Here is a 19,030-nt window from a genome sequence, read left to right on the forward strand (position 1 = left end):
GGTCTGATTCTGCAAACCAACTTCCAGGAGCATCAGATGTGCCTCTGACAAGGCCCTGTTCCCTCCTTGTGTCCAGGCCACCTGGCCAGTGGCTTGGCATGAGCAACTGTAAGGCTGGTAACTATGATAACAACCTTGCAGAACCTGTGTGTGTGTGTGTATGAATGAATGTGTGAATAAATATGAAATTGAATGGAATGTTATAGTTATAACTAACTGCTTACTATGATTCTTTCTGTATTCACAATAAATGTGGCATTTTGCCTTATCCCCTTTAAGAAGATCCTGCTGGGTTTTATTTTATTGAACACCTCTGTGCACCCCCAGGGGTATGGTACCCCTGGTTGAGAACCACTGCACAAGCATACTGTGCACTAACTGGCCAGGGTGGACACTACTAGCATTCACTAAAAGTTCCCGTGTGTGTGTTAAAGTAATCCTGTTTCAAACAGGACTACAGTACATTAACATGCACTAGGGAACTTTTAGTGCACATCAGCTGGGTCCTCACAGGCCAGTTAGTACACAATATATTAGTGTGCATTAGAATTTACATCCCTCTGGTGTGGACTAATGCATTGCGTGGACAAGCCATAAGTATATGAAAAAGACTCAACAACCAGATGGAGGGTAGACAAGGTAAGAACGAGATGAAGATTAGCTGATCAGAATCAAGTTGCAGTACATAAACATTCCTCAGCATTTACCTACTTTACATCAGACAACTTGAATTATAAATATAACAATCCCCAAAAGCGAAGACTTCACTTTTTGCTTACACTTTTTCCTGCTGCATGAATATCTGCATTTCCATGAAGAGTTCCCAGACAGATCACTTTGCCTCCTTTAGTTTGTACATGGATTTTGTGACTCTGAAAAATAATTATACGTATGTATCAAAATAGTTTAGTTTCAGATTCTGTTTATCTTTGTTCTTTCAAACTCCACTGTTCAAATCACTCTTGATCTGCAAACCTCAGCAATTCCACTTATTGAGCTTCTTCTGGAAAACTGCCAAGTGCGCTAAGTAATTTTGAAGTAAACATCTTTCCACTATGACTAAAAACAAATTCATTTTTTCTTATGATTGAAGATATACACAAATGGATCACTCTGCCCAGCTCTCTTCTTCTGAAAGCAACTATTTTGGAGCCAAATGGTCACACTAACTTAAATGTGGAAATAATACATGGCAACATGATTTCTCTTTTTTAAAACAAAAAATACCATTTTAATGCCAATAATTTTGCAATATTTTGTGGTTCATGTCCCTTGAAAGCCTGTAATGTGAGGTTTCCAATAATACCAAGCTTGTGCTAAAATGTTATGTTGTACAGATATCAAGCATGAGAAAGTCACTTGGTAATTTTCATTGATAGAAGTTGGGTAATTTTTGCCCCAAGTCCTAAAATCTACCACTACCAAGTTTTACCAATTTCACTTTCTATTGGTAAATACTAGCCAGGAGAGTGAGACCAGTAAAATGCTCAGCATATTAGGGTCGGAGGCAGCTGAGGGTCTAAAGCTTGAGAACAAATAAGTCTTCAGCAAAAGTGGGTGTAAATATCATTCATACTTGTGACCCTCTTTTCTCTCACCCCTTCCTCAGAAATTGATATGATCACTCTACTTACTCAGCAGCTTTAAGGACACACAGCTTCTCCCGAGATGGAAGTGTCACTATGTAATATCTTACTCGGGCATGTGAAAGACCCACCAAGACTTCTTACCCTCCTCTCTACAAATCATGCATTTTTGGCTCCCAACCTGATTAGAAATCATATTCACAAGGTAGCTTTATATGTTAACTGTTGATGAAACGCATACTAAAGGCATGCGAAGGAAAGTAAAGATGTTTGGCTAACAAATTCAGGCTATTATGCCATGCTTATTTCATTATTTAGAGTAGAACCAATGGATGGTTGAATGAATGAATCACCTGCAGAAAATATGAAAAAAGCATTGAGTTCTGAATACACAAAGGTAATATTTAAAAGAGGATGGGCTTTGGGGTTTGTTTGCATTGCATCCTGGGACCTAGATGAAGTAGGACTTTAGCTTGGACATGCAGATTATTATATAGGGAGTATATCCTGCAGTTTTTACTCAGATCAAACTCTCCTGCATTTTAGCCAGATATAAAACAATTGTGAACCCTGCCACAACGGATGAAGGACTATTTGCAGAACCTAGTGAGAAACTGACAGGAAGATCTGTGGGAAACTGACGAGTATAGATGGCTTCCATAGCACATATTGGGCTATAACCTATATTAATAAACCATACCCCAGGAGGTGAGATTCTATTTTAAAATTCTTGTTCAATTAGTCTGCAGGGTAACCTGAGGTATGGCTGTGCACTTGATGAGAGGGGTAAGCAACCTCTGTATAATCTCACTGTATCTGAGCATCGCATCACACACTGAGTGTTACTGTACTCCAAAAAAAAATTCATAAGTCTAATCTTTCCTGATTTGAGCCCTATTTCTCAATGCAGGAAGGACTCTGCTGACCAAAGAAATACTGGGGGAAGAAGAAATCAAAATAGCTGTTATTTCTTGCTGAATGTAGAATGAGCTCTAAAGACATTATATATTTCAGATGTGACAGCACTGAGCAGCAACTCATCTTCTGAAGAAGATTAAAAAGAACAATGCATAACTTGCTGAGACCTATAACTATGAATCTGAGAACTAGTGACTGTGAAAATCTGCCTTCGCTGGTGTTCTTGAATACACACACAATCATTTCCTCTAATAGACCACCCTATCAATGGTTTGGAATGACTGCATAATATTTTGTTCTCATCTAGTGGGAAGGGGCCTCCTTCCTCCCTGAACTGGAATGCTAAACTGTATTATACTACAAAAAGAAAAGGAGGACTTGTGGCACCTTAGAGATTAACAAATTTATTTGAGCACATCCGATGAAGTGAGCTGTAGCTCACGAAAGCTTATGCTCAAATAAATGTGTTAGTCTCTAAGGTGCCACAAGTACTCCTTTTCTTTTTGTGAATACAGACTAACACGGCTGCTACTCTGAAACCTGTATTATACTGTTTAGCTACTAGGTGACATTTTGTGTAAAATATCTTTTTTAAACAAACCGCAACCATACCTCACAAAGCATTAAAGGATCTTATGATGAACATATCTGGTGTGTATAAACAAGCTCTGTAACTAGTCCATTTCTAGAACAGGAACATGACACTCCACGATCACAATGGTGTGTAGATAGCATGTGACCACCGAAGTGAGACAGAAGATTTCTATAATGCACAGTCAAGTACTTCCCGATTCCATCCAGTAGAGGGCAATAGAACATGGATACAAAGTCCCACGTATGACAAGGGAACACTATGCAGGAATACGGCTCAGACTCTGTAGATCATTTTGAAGGGCTGCAGTCTTAGAATGCAATTTAAACTTCAGTTACTTGTAGACTATGCACTTCTAAGTAGTTAAGATCGCTTTATCACTCTTCTAATCATCTTTCTTCCAACTACTATAATAGGACATTTTCTAAATCAGCAGCATAAATACAGTAGACTTATATAACTTTGTAAGTTTTTTCTAATTGCCAGAATACTACTTTAAAAAATTGGCTAAAAGCTAAATTTGTGTTTTGACTAAGTAATGAGATGTTGTAATTTTACTAGGATCATAAGCCCCGATCCTGCATACACTTACATGAATAATTTTACTCACATGAGTAGCCCCATGGACTTTAGTGTCTGCATGAGTGTGCCCATGTTGACACATAGTAGTGCAAGAGTAAATGCAACTAGTGCTACGTTTTTTTTTAAAAAGGAAAGTCATATAAAAATGTCCAGTGACATTTCATTCTAGTAAATGTTTGAATCCAGTCCTTGGATTCCTTCTTATGTTCTTACTAAATTAACTCCACCAAAAAAAACCCCCCAAAAAACAAAAAACCCCAAAACATTCCAGGTCAAGTTCTCTCCCCTACTGTGGCCCATCTGTGCTACGGTGGTATGAAGGAGCCAGATCTCCCCAGTTGAAGGTTCTTCCAGTGAGGCCCTAGCACAGGGTGCATTCCAGAAGCACGTCCAGAGGGGAGGGATCCTGTGTTATACTCCAGTGATTGTCATCTTGCCCCCAGGGAGGTATGGCAAGGGGAATTCAGTCAGCTGGTACAGATTAGAGAAATCCCAAGGCTACTCTAAACTATGATGGAGAGTCCACGGCACCTTACTCTTCTTGTCGGGAGTTGAGTACAGGTGTTGATTGGAGAGCAATCTACTGTCATTTTGACGGGTCAGAGTGTGGATTCGGGCTATAGTGTAGACCTGCCCTCAAGCTTAGCTCCCAGACCTGACAGCTCTAGGAATCACCAACCAGAAACAAGGACTCTCTATTGAGTCTAATCAGCTCTGTCATTAGCACTCTTTGAGCAGCATCCATATCATCAAGTAGGAACATCTGTCCCAACCCATTTTCTTCTTCACTGGGATTTGACATCCCTACCCTCTGCTTAGCGAGTGAGGTTCAGTTTAGGGGAAACCCTCAATCATGCTAAGAACATGCTAAGAACAGTTCTGCTACCCTTTACTTGTACAATAAGGATTACAAGATTTCATTACCCCTACATTCAAATACTTGAGTAATTTGTAATCCAAGACCAGCCAAAATTGATCATTCTGGCAAAGCAGCTCCATCATGCTGCGCACTTAGGCAGACTAGGCACGTCTACGCAAACATGGTTTGCTCCTAAAGTCTTTTCCCCCATTGCATCACTAGATATCAAGGGGAGCGCTCATTCAGATCCTGTTTCATATATTATTTAGTGCTTTATAGTTTTCCTATATTCTAGTAAACTGAAATGTTTGTTTTAGACATATACTGCCTCTCACACTTAGGAGAAGCTCCCTGTAAACATACGCAAAATTAACTCATTATCCTTCTTTAAAACTCTTCTTTTCCATGATGCCTACAAAAATCTTCACAATTGTTAGGCTGCTGGCATGCTGAGACCACTGCCCATCACGCTGACCAATACTGTTGTGTTGTTTCCATGTAGTTCCCTCTCTGTCTGCCTGTACCCATCTGTTGTCTCTTGTCTTATAGTTAGATTATAAGCTCTTTGGGGCAGGGGCCTTCTCTTTTTTCTGTGTTTGTATAGCACCAAGCACAATTGGGTTCTGGTCCAGTACTGATAGTGCAGAATCTGGAGGGAAAATGGTACACAGCTTTTAAAAAGCTTGGTCAGTGTAGGACCCGATCCCGTTTGAAGTTAATGACAAATCTCCCATTAAGGGCCTGACTGTCTACCACTGAAATTAAAGTAACTCTCTCTTTTTTGCATTTTTGGCTACCAAAAATAGGTAGAAGTGAATGTGTCTGAAAACACATTCTGGGACCAATTCTCCCTTGAATTACATTAATTTTTATACTATTTTATACTATGAATTATACTATTCAATTGATTTAAGTGAAATTAATCCTGATTTACAGCAGAGTTGGACCCACTATGAGTCCAAAAGCGTACTGTGCAGAGAAGTCTGAAATCTTTGGGGTAAAAAGGGGTCATGTCAACACAATGTATGGTATTTATCGGTAATATTAATGTCAGCAATTTAGCTGGAAAGTTATATACAAATCTATGGCTGAAAACTTATCCAGAGGGCATGTGTGTGATAGTGATTAATTGAATTAACTTGAGAAGTCAAGAGAAATATAATGATCTCAACAACAAAAACTAAGGATCCAAAAGAAAACTCTCCTTGTTACTAATTTAAACAAAAACATCATAGGCTGATCGTGGGAGGGACCAAGCTCCTCCTGGAAGATGCTGCACACCCTTAACTCACAACCGGGTTTAGCCTTCACTCACTGAAGTCAAGGCCAATTTTGACATTGACTTTTGGGAGAACAGATTTTGGCCTACTGGCTTGAATTGTTGTTGAGGGCGCTCAGCACTTCATTGTCTCAAGCAATCTGTGATTATTAACTTGCATATTGTAATCAGTGCACTAAAAAACAATGAAATCAGCTATTGTAACATCTGCAAGTGTTCTTGCATGTGCACTGCATACCATGTCTTCAAGACTAGATTCTGGCCTTATAATACTGTATTCCATAATAAACAGTTGCCTTTAAAATAATGAGTATAGAGGAAGAAGAGCTCTTTGTACCTTTATTGACTGTAAAATGCTAGTCCCCTTCTCAGTTTCTACTCTGCAGCTATCACAGTCTATTTTCTGAATCTTCACACAGCCAGTTCCTGATGTCTTGATATCCAAATCTAGAATAGTGAAAGCAAAAATGGGGCTCTCTTAGTGCTAAAGAGAAACAAATAACAGTTCTAAAACACTGTAATATCTGGTCTCAATCTACAATAATTACACGTAGAAGAAAAACAGAGCAGTCACTGAAAATACTCTACAACCACATCTTCCAAAGCTCGGTCACTTTCTGTTTCACTGTTAGCCCAGAGTTATTTTACATGATTTTCCTTGATAAACTGATAATATTGCAAGCCTAAATACCCTCCAACTTCTGAGATTGTTAAAAGAGGCAGTATAGCCAATACAGGATTATAGCCTCCTGGGGAAGAGGGAATAATCCACAGAGTATGCCTCCATCTGAAATTTTCAATCATCTCAAAACATGCCATTCCTATGATCTCAAAAGTACACTTCAAATTTCAGATAACAAATATTGTCTATATATACAGTGTGTGTACGTGCGGCAGAAGGGGCACAGGGAAATCAGTACATTGACTAACGTATCTGCAGAGTAAGTATAGGGAGAAGGTATTAGCCTATGAAAAAGATGTTTGCATATTGTTTAACAGGCATTTATGGTACTTATTTCAGTAGTGTGAGTGCCTCAAACATTTATGAATTTAGGCACATAACAGCCCTTGGGCCTAGCTGAAATTTGGGGTTCATCTCTGGTGCAAAGCAGTTAAGGAGTAATATGGCTATTGGCCCAAGCCTGGTTAGCAACTACCACATTTGGTGGTAGTACCATAGGCACGGACACTAGAGGTGCGGGCGGGGGGGGGGGGTGCTGCAGCACCCACCAGGTTTTACATGGGGCTCCGCTCCTGGCCCCGCACACTGGGTCCTGGCCCCATGCCCGGGGGTCCTGGCCACTGGCCCCACGGCTCCTTTTCTGGCCCCCCATGCAGCCACTGGCCCCACGCCTCCGCTTCTGGCCCTGCACACAGCTACTCACCCTGTGCCTGAGGGTCCTGGCCACTGGACCCGCGCCTCTGCTTCTGGCCCTGCATGCAGCTACCACACCCCCTCACCCCCCTGCTGTGACCACAGCCTTGGCCCCCTTAGCCCTGTCCGGGTTCCCCCTTCCCGGAGACACGGCCCTGCTCCCGGCCCCAGCTCTGGGGGAGGGGGCGCGGACAGGGGGTAAGGGATCTGGCTTTCAGCACCACCACTATTAAACATATTCCAGCAAGACTGGGCAGTACAGCTGAGCTGTCTGTAGGATTTGTACTCACAGCACTGTCTGGATTCAGAGGGAGTTTCTCACTGCTAAGGGATGACATAGGAATTGTACTGGAAAAGAAGAGGCCTCTCCTGGCATTCCTGTCTCTATGACTGCAAACACTGTTGTCTTCCAGTTTTTGTAACCGGTGAGATGGGACACCCAAAAAAACACAAGCTAGTAGAGCTCATGACTCTGACTCCATTGGAGGTTGTGTTGGAGGGTTGGCTGCATGTACCACATCTGGTGCGAAAAATCCGTGAACTGCAAGTGTGCACAGCCAACTATCAGTAGTATCGCCAGTTCAGCTAGAAAACAACATCAACCCCTGCTGATGTGTTGCCAACTCTCATAATACCTGGTGTTTTTCTTACCGCTTCAGCTGCTGGAATCAAAAGATGGCATGTATATCTCCGTTTTCATTCAAATAAAAATGTACATTTCTAGCCCCTATGGTTGCACAGAAAAGTTTGAAAATAAGAAGCTTCAGTGTACCCTAAAGCCTCTCTTCCAACCCTAATCTTCTATGATTCTGTGATTCCATGAAACCAACAGGAAAAGAAAAGGAACCCTTTAAAAAAAGTTTCATGATTTTGTGGAGAACATGACTCATGGTTTTTGAGTGCCTGAGGTTGGCACTATTGCAACAGCACTGTCAGTCTTACAAGAAGGGAGGTCAGGAGAGGCCTGAACCCAGGGAGACACAGGTGCATGTCTCACTGTGCGGGAGAACAGGGATTGGACACACAGGGCACATACCCACACCTCAACTACAACAGAAAACTACATCTGAACCAGCTACACCTCACATACCAAACTTCATAGGTGTCTTCACAACAACAGCGGCCTTGCTGTCCACGTGGTCGGAGACAATCGCCATCTCCTTCAGCGCCTCGTCGTACTTCACCTGCAGGCGATCCAGGTCCACACCCTGGGGCAGGCTGCTGTCCACCCCGCTGACAGTGACCAGCGCTCTGTCCGCGGCCGGGTAGCGGAGCGGGTCCAGGGGGCGCACGGTAACGTGGCAGGGCAGCCGCACCTTCAGCTGGCCGAACGGGCTGACAATCAGCGTCCACTCCTTGAGGGGCTTATTGCCCCTCTTCTTGCCCGCCTCGGGGCCCGCCGGGCTCCCGCAGCCGCTGCAGGGGCCCGTCACGAACAGGGCAGAGCGCGACCAGCTGCCGCCCCTCGCCCCTCGCCCGGGGCCGCCGCTGCTCAACAGCCCTCGCGGGACACCTGCCACCCTCACCCCCAGGTGCCACCAGCCCGGGCAGGGGGGCCGCATATTGCCCAGCTTTGATGCCGGCGATGGCGCCCTTCTCCGCGCGGGGTGCGGCTTATGGGAACGGGGCACCGCGGGCGGGGGTGGGGTCTGCCCCCCACCGGGCACCGCAGGGACGGGCTATGGGGCCCGCCCTGGCCGAGGGCCGGGGCGCACAGCTCATAGGAGGGGACCCCACCCGCAGCTCCCGCACATAACTCGCAGCGGGCGGAGGGGGTGGCGAACAGGTCCCCGGCCAGGGTCAGGCGGGCAGCTCCCCACCTCCCTTTAGCCGATGTGGCTGCTGGGACTTGTAGTTCGGAGCCACAGCAACTTCATAGAGAAAGGAAGAAGGATGAACTACAAATCCCAGCGGGCTACATCACAACCCCTCAGCCGCCCTTAATTCTCTGTCCACGAACCACGGGTTTCCGTGTTCTGCTCCTATTGGACAGAGGGGGAGACGTTGTCACCAATCAGAAGTGAGGGAGAAGGAAGGTAGCGAGGCTGTGCGGCGGGTGGGGGGGGGAGGGGGCTGTGTCTCCATGGCGACCCGAGACGCTCTGGGGGTGGTGAACACGCGGCTCGAGGCTGCCGGGCAGCTGCTAGGGGGAACAAAACGCCCCGGAGGAGGAACCTGACTGGGTAGGAAACATCAGGCAAGAGGAGCCCCGGGTGGCACAGACGCCTCAGCCCAGCGGCTGGGCCCGCGAGGGGGAGAGACGCTGGCTAAAAAGAAGCGGGGGCTGGGGTGCGGGAGCCGTGAGGTATTTGCGGGAGGGGATCGCACTGTGTGGGGCACGCGTGGAGAGGTGCACTGTGCAAGGGGGCGCACGCCCTGGCAGTGTGGCGAGATGCATGGGGTGGGCACCATGGGTAGCTCGGTGAGGGTACGAATTTCCTGGGGGGCGCACCGGGGGTGGTGTTACAGGCCAACATACATGATGTAACCCTGACAGACCCCAGTCGTCGGCAGGCGGGATCGAACCTGCAGCTTAAAGCATGAATCATAGAATCATAGAATATCAGGGTTGGAAGGGACCCCAGAAGGTCATCTAGTCCAACCCCCTGCTCAAAGCAGGACCAATTCCCAGTTAAATCATCCCAGCCAGGGCTTTGTCAAGCCTGACCTTAAAAACCTCTAAGGAAGGAGATTCCACCACCTCCCTAGGCAACGCATTCCAGTGTTTCACCACCCTCTTAGTGAAAAAGTTTTTCCTAATATCCAATCTAAACCTCCCCCACTGCAACTTGAGACCATTACTCCTCGTTCTGTCATCTGCTACCATTGAGAACAGTCTAGAGCCATCCTCTTTGGAACCCCCTTTCAGGTAGTTGAAAGCAGCTATCAAATCCCCCCTCATTCTTCTCTTCTGCAGGCTAAACAATCCCAGCTCCCTCAGCCTCTCCTCATAAGTCATGTGTTCCAGTCCCCTAATCATTTTTGTTGCCCTTCGCTGGACTCTCTCCAATTTATCCACATCCTTCTTGAAGTGTGGGGCCCAAAACTGGACACAGTACTCCAGATGAGGCCTCACCAATGTCGAATAGAGGGGAACGATCACGTCCCTCGATCTGCTCGCTATGCCCCTACTTATACATCCCAAAATGCCATTGGCCTTCTTGGCAACAAGGGCACACTGCTGACTCATATCCAGCTTCTCGTCCACTGTCACCCCTAGGTCCTTTTCTGCAGAACTGCTGCCTAGCCATTCGGTCCCTAGTCTGTAGCTGTGCATTGGGTTCTTCCGTCCTAAGTGCAGGACCCTGCACTTATCCTTATTGAACCTCATCAGATTCCTTTTGGCCCAATCTTCCAATTGGTCTAGGTCCTTCTGTATCCTATCCCTCCCCTCCAGCGTATCTACCACTCCTCCCAGTTTAGTATCATCCGCAAATTTGCTGAGAGTGCAATCCACACCATCCTCCAGATCATTTATGAAGATATTGAATAAAACCGGCCCCAGGACCGACCCTTGGGGCACTCCACTTGATACCGGCTGCCAACTAGACATGGAGCCATTGATCACTACCCGTTGAGCCCGACAATTTAGCCAGCTTTCTACCCACCTTATAGTGCATTCATCCAGCCCATACTTCCTTAACTTGCTGACAAGAATACTATGGGAGACTGTGTCATGGAGCCATTGATCACTACCCGTTGAGCCCGACAATTTAGCCAGCTTTCTACCCACCTTATAGTGCATTCATCCAGCCCATACTTCCTTAACTTGCTGACAAGAATACTATGGGAGACTGTGTCACATGATTTCTGTGTGTATATAAAGTCTGCTGCAGTTTCCACGGTAAACATCTGATGAAGTGAGCTGTAGCTCACGAAAGCTCATGCTCAAATAAATTGGTTAGTCTCTAAGGTGCCACAAGTACTCCTTTTCTTTTTGTGTCAAAAGCTTTGCTAAAGTCAAGAAACAATACATCCACTGCTTTCCCTTCATCCACAGAACCAGTAATCTCATCATAAAAGGCGATTAGATTAGTCAGGCATGACCTTCCCTTGGTGAATCCATGCTGGCTGTTCCTGATCACTTTCCTCTCATGCAAGTGCTTCAGGATTGATTCTTTGAGGACCTGCTCCATGATTTTTCCAGGGACTGAGGTGAGGCTGACTGGCCTGTAGTTCCCAGGATCTTCCTTCTTCCCTTTTTTAAAGATTGGCACTACATTAGCCTTTTTCCAGTCATCCGGGACTTCCCCGGTTCGCCACGAGTTTTCAAAGATAATGGCCAGTGGCTCTGCAATCACAGCCGCCAATTCCTTCAGCACTCTCGGATGCAACTCGTCCGGCCCCATGGACTTGTGCACGTCCAGCTTTTCTAAATAGTCCCTAACCGCCTCTATCTCCACAGAGGGCTGGCCATCTCTTCCGCATTTTGTGATGCCCAGCGCAGCAGTCTGGGAGCTGACCTTGTTAGTGAAAACAGAGGCAAAAAAAGCATTGAGTACATTAGCTTTTTCCACATCCTCTGTCACTAGGTTGCCTCCCTCATTCAGTAAGGGGCCCACACATTCCTTGGCTTTCTTCTTGTTGCCAACATACCTGAAGAAACCCTTCTTGTTACTCTTGACATCTCTGGCTAGCTGCAGCTCCAGGTGCGATTTGGCCCTCCTGATAACATTCCTACATGCCCGAGCAATATTTTTATACTCTTCCCTGGTCATATGTCCAACCTTCCACTTCTTGTAAGCTTCTTTTTTATGTTTAAGATCCGCAAGTTAAGTGGCTGGGAGCAGACTCATTTTATCTCTTTCTTTAAGTGATCTCGGTACCAGTAGATGGGGCAGAACAGCACACCCCGAAGGTGTGTGGATTACAGTGACAACTAGTGGTCAGAGCAGGAGTCTGTCCTAGATGCCGCAGCGAAATCAGGGGGCAGAGCTGGAGTTGTGGTAGGGAGATAAACCATTACTCAGCCAGGAGCCAGAGGCACCTTTGACTTCTATTTTCGGGGGTTAAGGGGCTTAATACTATTAATAATAGGTATAGGTGTAACTTCTGGATTTACCCATTGTTAGTGATACTTAAATTCGTAGGCGATCCCTCGAGATCGAGGATGATCTCTTTCACAACTTCAGAGGGGTAGCCGTGTTAGTCTGGATCTGTAAAAGCAGCAAAGAGTCCTGTGGCACCTTATAGACTAACAGATGCATCCGACGAAGTGGGTATTCACCCACGAAAGCTCATGCTCCAATACGTCTGTTAGTCGATAAGGTGCCATAGGACTCTTTGCCTCTTTCACAGGTTTTATTTTTCATGGGTCCTTTGGTGATTGAGGAGTCTGATTCTTGAGCCACAGGCTCGTTGGCAGACATTGCAGGTGGTGTTGGAAGACAGGGTTGGGCCACGATTGCTGCGTAACAGTTGTCTTTCCTTTCTTTTCTGGCATTTTTCTGCGACCAGGGCAGGGTGATTTTCCTCAAAAGTGGACATTCCCTCTCTGACAAATCTTCGCCAATTATCCCTGTCCTTGGCTGCTGTCTCCCAGTGTTTGGTGTTGATGCCACATCTCTTGCTGTTTATCCTGAGGGTGTCTTTAAAACATTTCTTTTGGCCTCCCCATTTCCTTTCATGAGTTGGGCATACAGCAGTTGTTTTGGTAAGCGTACATCAGGCATGCGCATACAGTGCTTGCTCCACCTCAGCTGGTGCTGGATAATCAGGGCCTCAACACTGAAGATGTTGGCCTCTGTGAGGACACCGACATTACTGCAATGATCCTCCCACTTTATGTTGAGTATCTTCCAAAGAAAGTGCTGGTGTTCCAGGTTTTTCAGGTGTTTTGTGTAGGTCACCCAAGTCTCACAGTCATAGAGGAGAGTTGGGATTACCACTGCTTTATAAACAAATTCTAATATGTGTTCTAATGTTGTAATTGTTGAACACCTGGCGAGACAGTCTGCCAAAGGCAAGGCTGGTGCAGCGAATTCTGTGCTGAATCTCGACGTCTATGTCTGCCCTCTTTGAGAGATGGCTGCCAAAATAAGCAAAGTATTCTACATTTTCCAATTCTTCTTTGTCGATATAGATCTTCCTTGCTGGGTCTGATGATTGACTGGGGACTGGCTGGTGGAGAATTTTTGTTTGGCCATTGTTCAGAGTTAGCCCTAGGCTTTTGTAAGCTTCAGAGAAGCAATTAAGGGCTGTTTGAAGATCCTCCTTTGAGTGTGCAACTACAGCACAGTCATCTGCGTACTGGAGTTCAGTTATTTTTGCCAATATTACTTTAGTTCTGGCATGGAGATAAGAAAGGTTGAAGAGGTTGCTGTGAATCCAGCGTTGGATGCCAGTGCCCTGTGGTAGACGATCTTGGGTTAATGTTTTCATAGCTGCTAAGAAAATGGAGAAAAGGGGGGGTGCCAGTACACAACCTTGTTTTACGCCAGTTTGGATGACAAAGGGCTCAGAGGTAGAGCCGCTGCACAGGATGGAGACAGTCATCTGGTCATGGAGGAGGCTTACAGTGGTGATAAATTTGCCAAACTTTGACATGATTTTCCATAGAGCCTCATGGTTCACAGAGTCGAAGACTTTGGTCAGATTGATAAAGGCCGTATACAGCTCCTGGTGTTGTTCTTGACATTTTTCCTGCCTCTCTGCGAAAATCATGTCGGTTGTGCCTCGTGATGGTCTGAAGCAACACTGGGACTCTGGAAGTACTTCGTCTGCAAGAGGGAGCAGGCAACTCAGTAAGATTCTAGAAAGAATCTTCACAGCGATGGAGAGGAGGGCAATGCCTCCATAGTTGGTGCAGTCAGCCCTGTCTCCCTTTTTGAAAATGGCGATGATGTTAGCATTACGTAAATCAGCAGGGATTTCTTCAGTGCGCCAGATTTTGAGGAGCAGAAAGTGAAGCTTGTTAGTCAGTGTTTCTCCCCCCACTTTCAGTATTTCAGCTGGTATGCCTTCAGGACCTGGTGCTTTATTGTTATTCATTGTTCTTCAAAATTTCTCGATACTTTAAATGACTGCTTCTTGGAGCAGCTGGTATAGGAACCCACAAGGGGAGAGGCAGCTCTCGATTTAGTCCTGAGTGGAGTGCAGGATCTGATCCAAAAGGTAACTATAGCAGGACCGATTGGAAATAGTGACCATAATATAATAACATTTAACACTCCTGTGGTGGAAAGAACACCTCAATGGCCCAACACTGTGGCATTTAATTTCAGAAAGGGGAACTATGCAAAAATGAGGAGGTTAGTTAAACAGAAATTAAAAGGTACAGTGACTAGAGTGAAATCCCAGCAAGCTGCATGGACACTTTTCAAAGACACCATGATAGAGTCTCAACTTAAATGTTTACCCCAAATTAAAAAACTCAGTAAAAGAACTAAAAAAGAGCCACCGTGGCTTAACAACCATGTAAAAGAAGCAGTGAGAGATAAAAAGGCATCTTTTAAAAAGTGGAAGTCAAATCCTAGTGAGGTAAATAGAAAGGAGCATAAACACTGCCAAATTAAGTGTAAAAATGTAATAAGAAAAGCCAAAAAGGAGCTGAAGAACAGCTAGCCAAAAACTCAAAAGGTAATAACAAAATGTTTTTTAAGTACACCAGAAGCAGGAAGACTGTGAAACAACCAGTGGGGCCCCTGGACGATCAAGATACAAAAGGAACACTTAAAGACGATAAAGTCATTGCAAAGAAACAAAATGAATTCTTCGCTTCAGTCTTCATGGCTGAGGATGTTAGGGAGATTCCCCAACCTGAGCCGTCTTTTGTAGGTGACAGTTCTGAGGAATTGTCACAGACTGAAGTGTCAGTAGAGGAGGTTTTGGAATTAATTGAGAAACTTAACAGTAACAAGTCACCAGGACCAGATGGCATTCACCCAAGAGTTCTGAAAGAACTCAAATGTGAAATTGCGGAACTGTTAACTATAGTTTGTAACCTGTCCTTTAAATCAGCTTCTGTACCCAGTGACTGGAGGATAGCTAATGTAACACCAATATTTAAAAAGGGCTCTAGAGGTGATCCTGCCAATTACAGACCAGTAAGTTGAATGTCAGTACTAGGCAAATTAGTTGAAACAATAGTAAAGAATAAAATTGTCAGACACATAGAAGAACATAAATTGTTGGGCAAAAGTCAACGTGGTTTTTGTAAAGGGAAATCATGTCTTACTAATCTATTAGAGTTCTTTGAAGGGGTTAACAAACATGTGGACAAGGGGGATCCAGTGGACATAGTGTACTTAGATTTTCAGAAAGCCTTTGACAAGGTCCCTCACCAAAGACTCTTATGTAAATTAAGTTGTCATGGGATAAGAGGGAAGATCCTTTCATGGATTGAGAACTGGTTAAAAGACAGGGAACAAAAGGTAGGAATAAATGGTCAGTTTCAGAATGGAGAGAGATAAATAGTGGTGTCCCCCAGGGGTCTGTACTGGGACCAGTACCATTCAACATATTCATAAATGATCTGGAAAAAGGGGTAAACAGTGAGGTTGCAAAATTTGCAGGTGATACAAAACTATGCAAGACAGTTAAGTCGAAAGCAGACTGTGAAGAGTTACAAAGTGATCTCACCAAACTGGGTGAATGGTAAATTTTCAGAATGGAGAGGGGTAACCAGTGGTGAACTGGAGCCAGTTCGCACCGGTTCGCTAGAACCGGTTGTTAAACTTAGAAGCCCTTTTAGAACCAACTCCATGGGGGCTCCAGGGCTGGAGCGCCCAAGGGGAAAATTTGGTGGGTGCAGAGCACCCACCGGCAGCTCCCCGCCCCACCCCCAGCTCACCTCCACTCCACCATCACCTCCTCCCCTGAACGCGCTGCCCCATTCTGCTTCTCCGCCCCCCAATCAGCTGTTCAGTGCGGGAAGCTGGGACAGGCTGAGAAGCAGGCCGTGGTTTCCCGCTCAGGCCCAGGGAGGCGGAGGTGAGCTGGGGCGGGAGGGGAGGGGGCGCGAGGAGGGCCGTCCGCAACGCAGCAGGTAACCTGGGGGGGGGTCACGCAGGGGAACCGCTCCCTGCCCCAGCTCACCTCCGCCTCCCTGGGCCTGAGCGGGAAGCCGCCGCCTGCTTCTCAGCCCTCCCCGGCTTCCTGCCAAACAGCCGATTCACGGGAAGCCAGGGCAGGTAGAGAAGCAGAGCAGGGTGGTGCATTCAGGGGAGGAGGCAGAGCAGAGGTGAGGTGAGCTGGGGCCGGGCGCAGGGCGGGGAGCTGCCAGTGGGTGCTCTGCACCCACCAAATTTTCCCCGTGGGTGCTCCAGCCCTGGAGCACCCAGGGAGTCAGCGCCTAAGGCGCCACTTTTGATGTGATCTGTGGGGGAACGGCTGCTCCCCCTGCTCCCCCCAGCTACACTCCCCTGCCCCTAGGAGCCAGAGGGACCTGCCGGATGCTTCCTGGGAGCTGCCCCAGGTAAGCACCTCCGGGACTCCCCACCTCGCCCCCCAGCAGGTGCCTCTGGCTCTTAGGGGTGGGATGGGCACAGTTCTGGGGGCAGTCAGGGGATGGGGGTGGATGGGGCAGGGGTCCTGGGGGGGGCGTCAAGGAACGTGGGGGGGTTAGATGTGGCAGGAGTCCCACGGGGTAGGGGTGGGCAATGACCCCCTCGTGGGGTTAGGAGGGAACCCGTTGTTAAGATTTTGGCACTGGGGGTAACTAGTGGTGTTCCCCAAGGGTCAGTCCTAGGACCAATCCTATTCAACTTATTCATAAGTGATCTGGAAAAAGGGGTAAACAGTGAGGTGGCAAAGTTTGCAGATGACACTAAACTGCTCCAGATAGTTAAGGCCACAGCAGACTGAAGAACTTCAAAAAGATCTCAAAAAACTAAGTGATTGGGCAATAAAATGGCAAATTTAATGTGGATAAATGTAAAGTAATGCACAATGGAAAAAATAACCTCAACTATACATACAATGTGATGGGGGCTAATTTAGCTACAACTAACTAATCAGGAAAAAGATCTTGGAGTCATCGTGGATAGTTCTCTGAAGACATCCACGCAGTGTGCAGCAGCAGTCAAAACAGGATGTTAGGAATTATTAAAAAAGGGATAGAGAGTAAGACTGAGAATAACTTATTGCCCTTATATAAATCCATGGTATGCCCACATCTTGAATACTGCGTACAGATGAGGTTAAGTCCATTAATGGCTATTAGCCAGGATGGGTAAGGAATGGTGTGCCTAGCCTCTGTTTGTCAGAGGGTGGAGATGCATGGCAGGAGAGAGATCACTTGATCATTACCTGTTAGGTTCACTTCCTCTGGGGCACCTGGCATTGGCCACTGTCAGTAGACAGGATACTGGGCTTGATGGACCTTTGGTCTGACCCAGTATGGCCATTCTTATGTTAATTTGTTTAATTGCTTTGCAGACCTCCTCAGGTGTTGGGAGGTTGGCAAGAGTTTCCATGATTGGGTGTTGAGGGATGGAGTCAATGGTGTCGTCAGTCACAGTCGATTCTCGATTTAGAAGCTTTTGGTAGTGTTCCTTCCAGCACTTTTTGATTGATTCATTATCTTTAAGATGAGTACTACCATCTTCGGATATCAGAGGTATGAGGCCACATGAGCTTGATCTGTACAGGGTCTTTGTCTCACAAAAAAAGCTCTGCAGATCATGTCTGTCAGCAAATGTTTGGATTTCTTTTGCTTTGTCTTCCTACCATTTGTTTTTTGATTTCTTGAATCCTTCTTTGAACTTCAGCTTTGAACTGATGGAAAAAGCTTTGCTTCTGACTGGATAGTGGTTGGTTTTGCCAGTCACAGAAAGCTTCTTTTCTGGTCCAAAAGGGCTATAATCTCAGTGTTGTTGTCAAACCAGTCCTGATGGTGGCGGGTAGCAAGGCCAATGGATTCCTTGCAAACCTCATGGATGGTCTGTTTTAGGGCTTCCCAGTCTTCTTTGACACTTATGTTGTCATTTCCAGGTGTGCATATGGCCGGTTTTTCACTGACAACTGTTTGGAAATTCTCTTGGTGTACTGAGGATTGAAGTCTTTAGATGTTGTATTGCCATCTGTGTGATTTGGATTGCTTTCTATGTTTCAGGCCTTGCCAATCAGCTCCTTCCCCTCCCTCCCAGCACCTCCTGCCTATCACAATCAGCTGTTCAGTGGCATGCAGGATGCGCTTGGGGGAGGGGGAAGAGCGAGGGCAGGAAGAGGCAGGGGGAGGGGCAGGAAGCGGCGGGGTTGGGAAGAGGTGGGCTCGGGGCTTGGGGGAAGGGATGGAGTGGGGGCGGGGCCTGGGCCTTGGCGCCTCTGCTTACTCATACTGGTGAGTAGTTAGTTACTTGCATGAGTAGTCCCATTTAAATCCACTGGATTGCTTGCATGGTAACTGCTTATCATTATGAGTAAATGGTTCCACCATCTGGCTCTGTGTTCTAAATTTATGCAAATATAATTTAACTTGAATGCATAATTGTTAAACAAGCTTAAGTTAGTAAAAGAGGACATCTCTTTAGTGTGCTACTTCAGTACTAAAAATTTACAATGTAGTATTACTCTGGCAAAGAATCTGTGTTCCTACTACTATGAGACAACAAGTGCAGGTGACTGGCAGTTGTTAATAATTCAATAAAATGTGCTTCTCAGCATACATGTTTCTGTAATTCAGTTTCTAAATTTGAAGAATGAAAGTTTAAAGGGACTGTCAATTCTATTTAATTTGGCAATTCTATGAAGAGAGAATGTATAAATATGGTACCTTCTTAAGCAGCAGATCTGCTTCATCTGCATATACAGGGTCTTATCTTATTTGAGTAACTGCAATAAGATTTCACTGTTTTTCACTCCTGTTAGTCCTGCAAAAATTAACACTGCTAGGAGAGAA

At 45.9% G+C, this 19,030-nt stretch overlaps 2 protein-coding genes across 3 annotated transcripts in view; one reads left to right on the forward strand and one right to left on the reverse strand.

Annotated features, from left to right (window-relative positions):
* FAM185A (family with sequence similarity 185 member A) overlaps positions 1-9,013 on the reverse strand; it is a 77,387-nt gene extending 68,374 nt beyond the window's left edge. The window contains exons 1-3 of the mRNA XM_073328557.1: positions 8,282-9,013; positions 6,154-6,263; positions 780-872 (exon numbers count right to left, since the gene is read on the reverse strand). Coding sequence (XP_073184658.1) covers positions 780-872; positions 6,154-6,263; positions 8,282-8,753 — 675 coding nt within the window. The 5' untranslated portion in view covers positions 8,754-9,013. The remainder of the gene's footprint in view (positions 1-779; positions 873-6,153; positions 6,264-8,281) is intronic.
* Positions 9,014-9,296: 283 nt separating this feature from the next.
* CCDC146 (coiled-coil domain containing 146) overlaps positions 9,297-19,030 on the forward strand; it is a 127,317-nt gene continuing 117,583 nt past the window's right edge. For both annotated transcript variants that reach the window (XM_073328559.1, XM_073328563.1), the window contains exon 1: positions 9,297-9,374. The gene's annotated coding sequence lies outside the window, so the exon portion shown is untranslated. The remainder of the gene's footprint in view (positions 9,375-19,030) is intronic.

Source organism: Lepidochelys kempii, chromosome 1 (assembly GCF_965140285.1).
Source record: "Lepidochelys kempii isolate rLepKem1 chromosome 1, rLepKem1.hap1, whole genome shotgun sequence".
Classification (NCBI taxonomy): Eukaryota; Metazoa; Chordata; order Testudines; family Cheloniidae; genus Lepidochelys; species Lepidochelys kempii.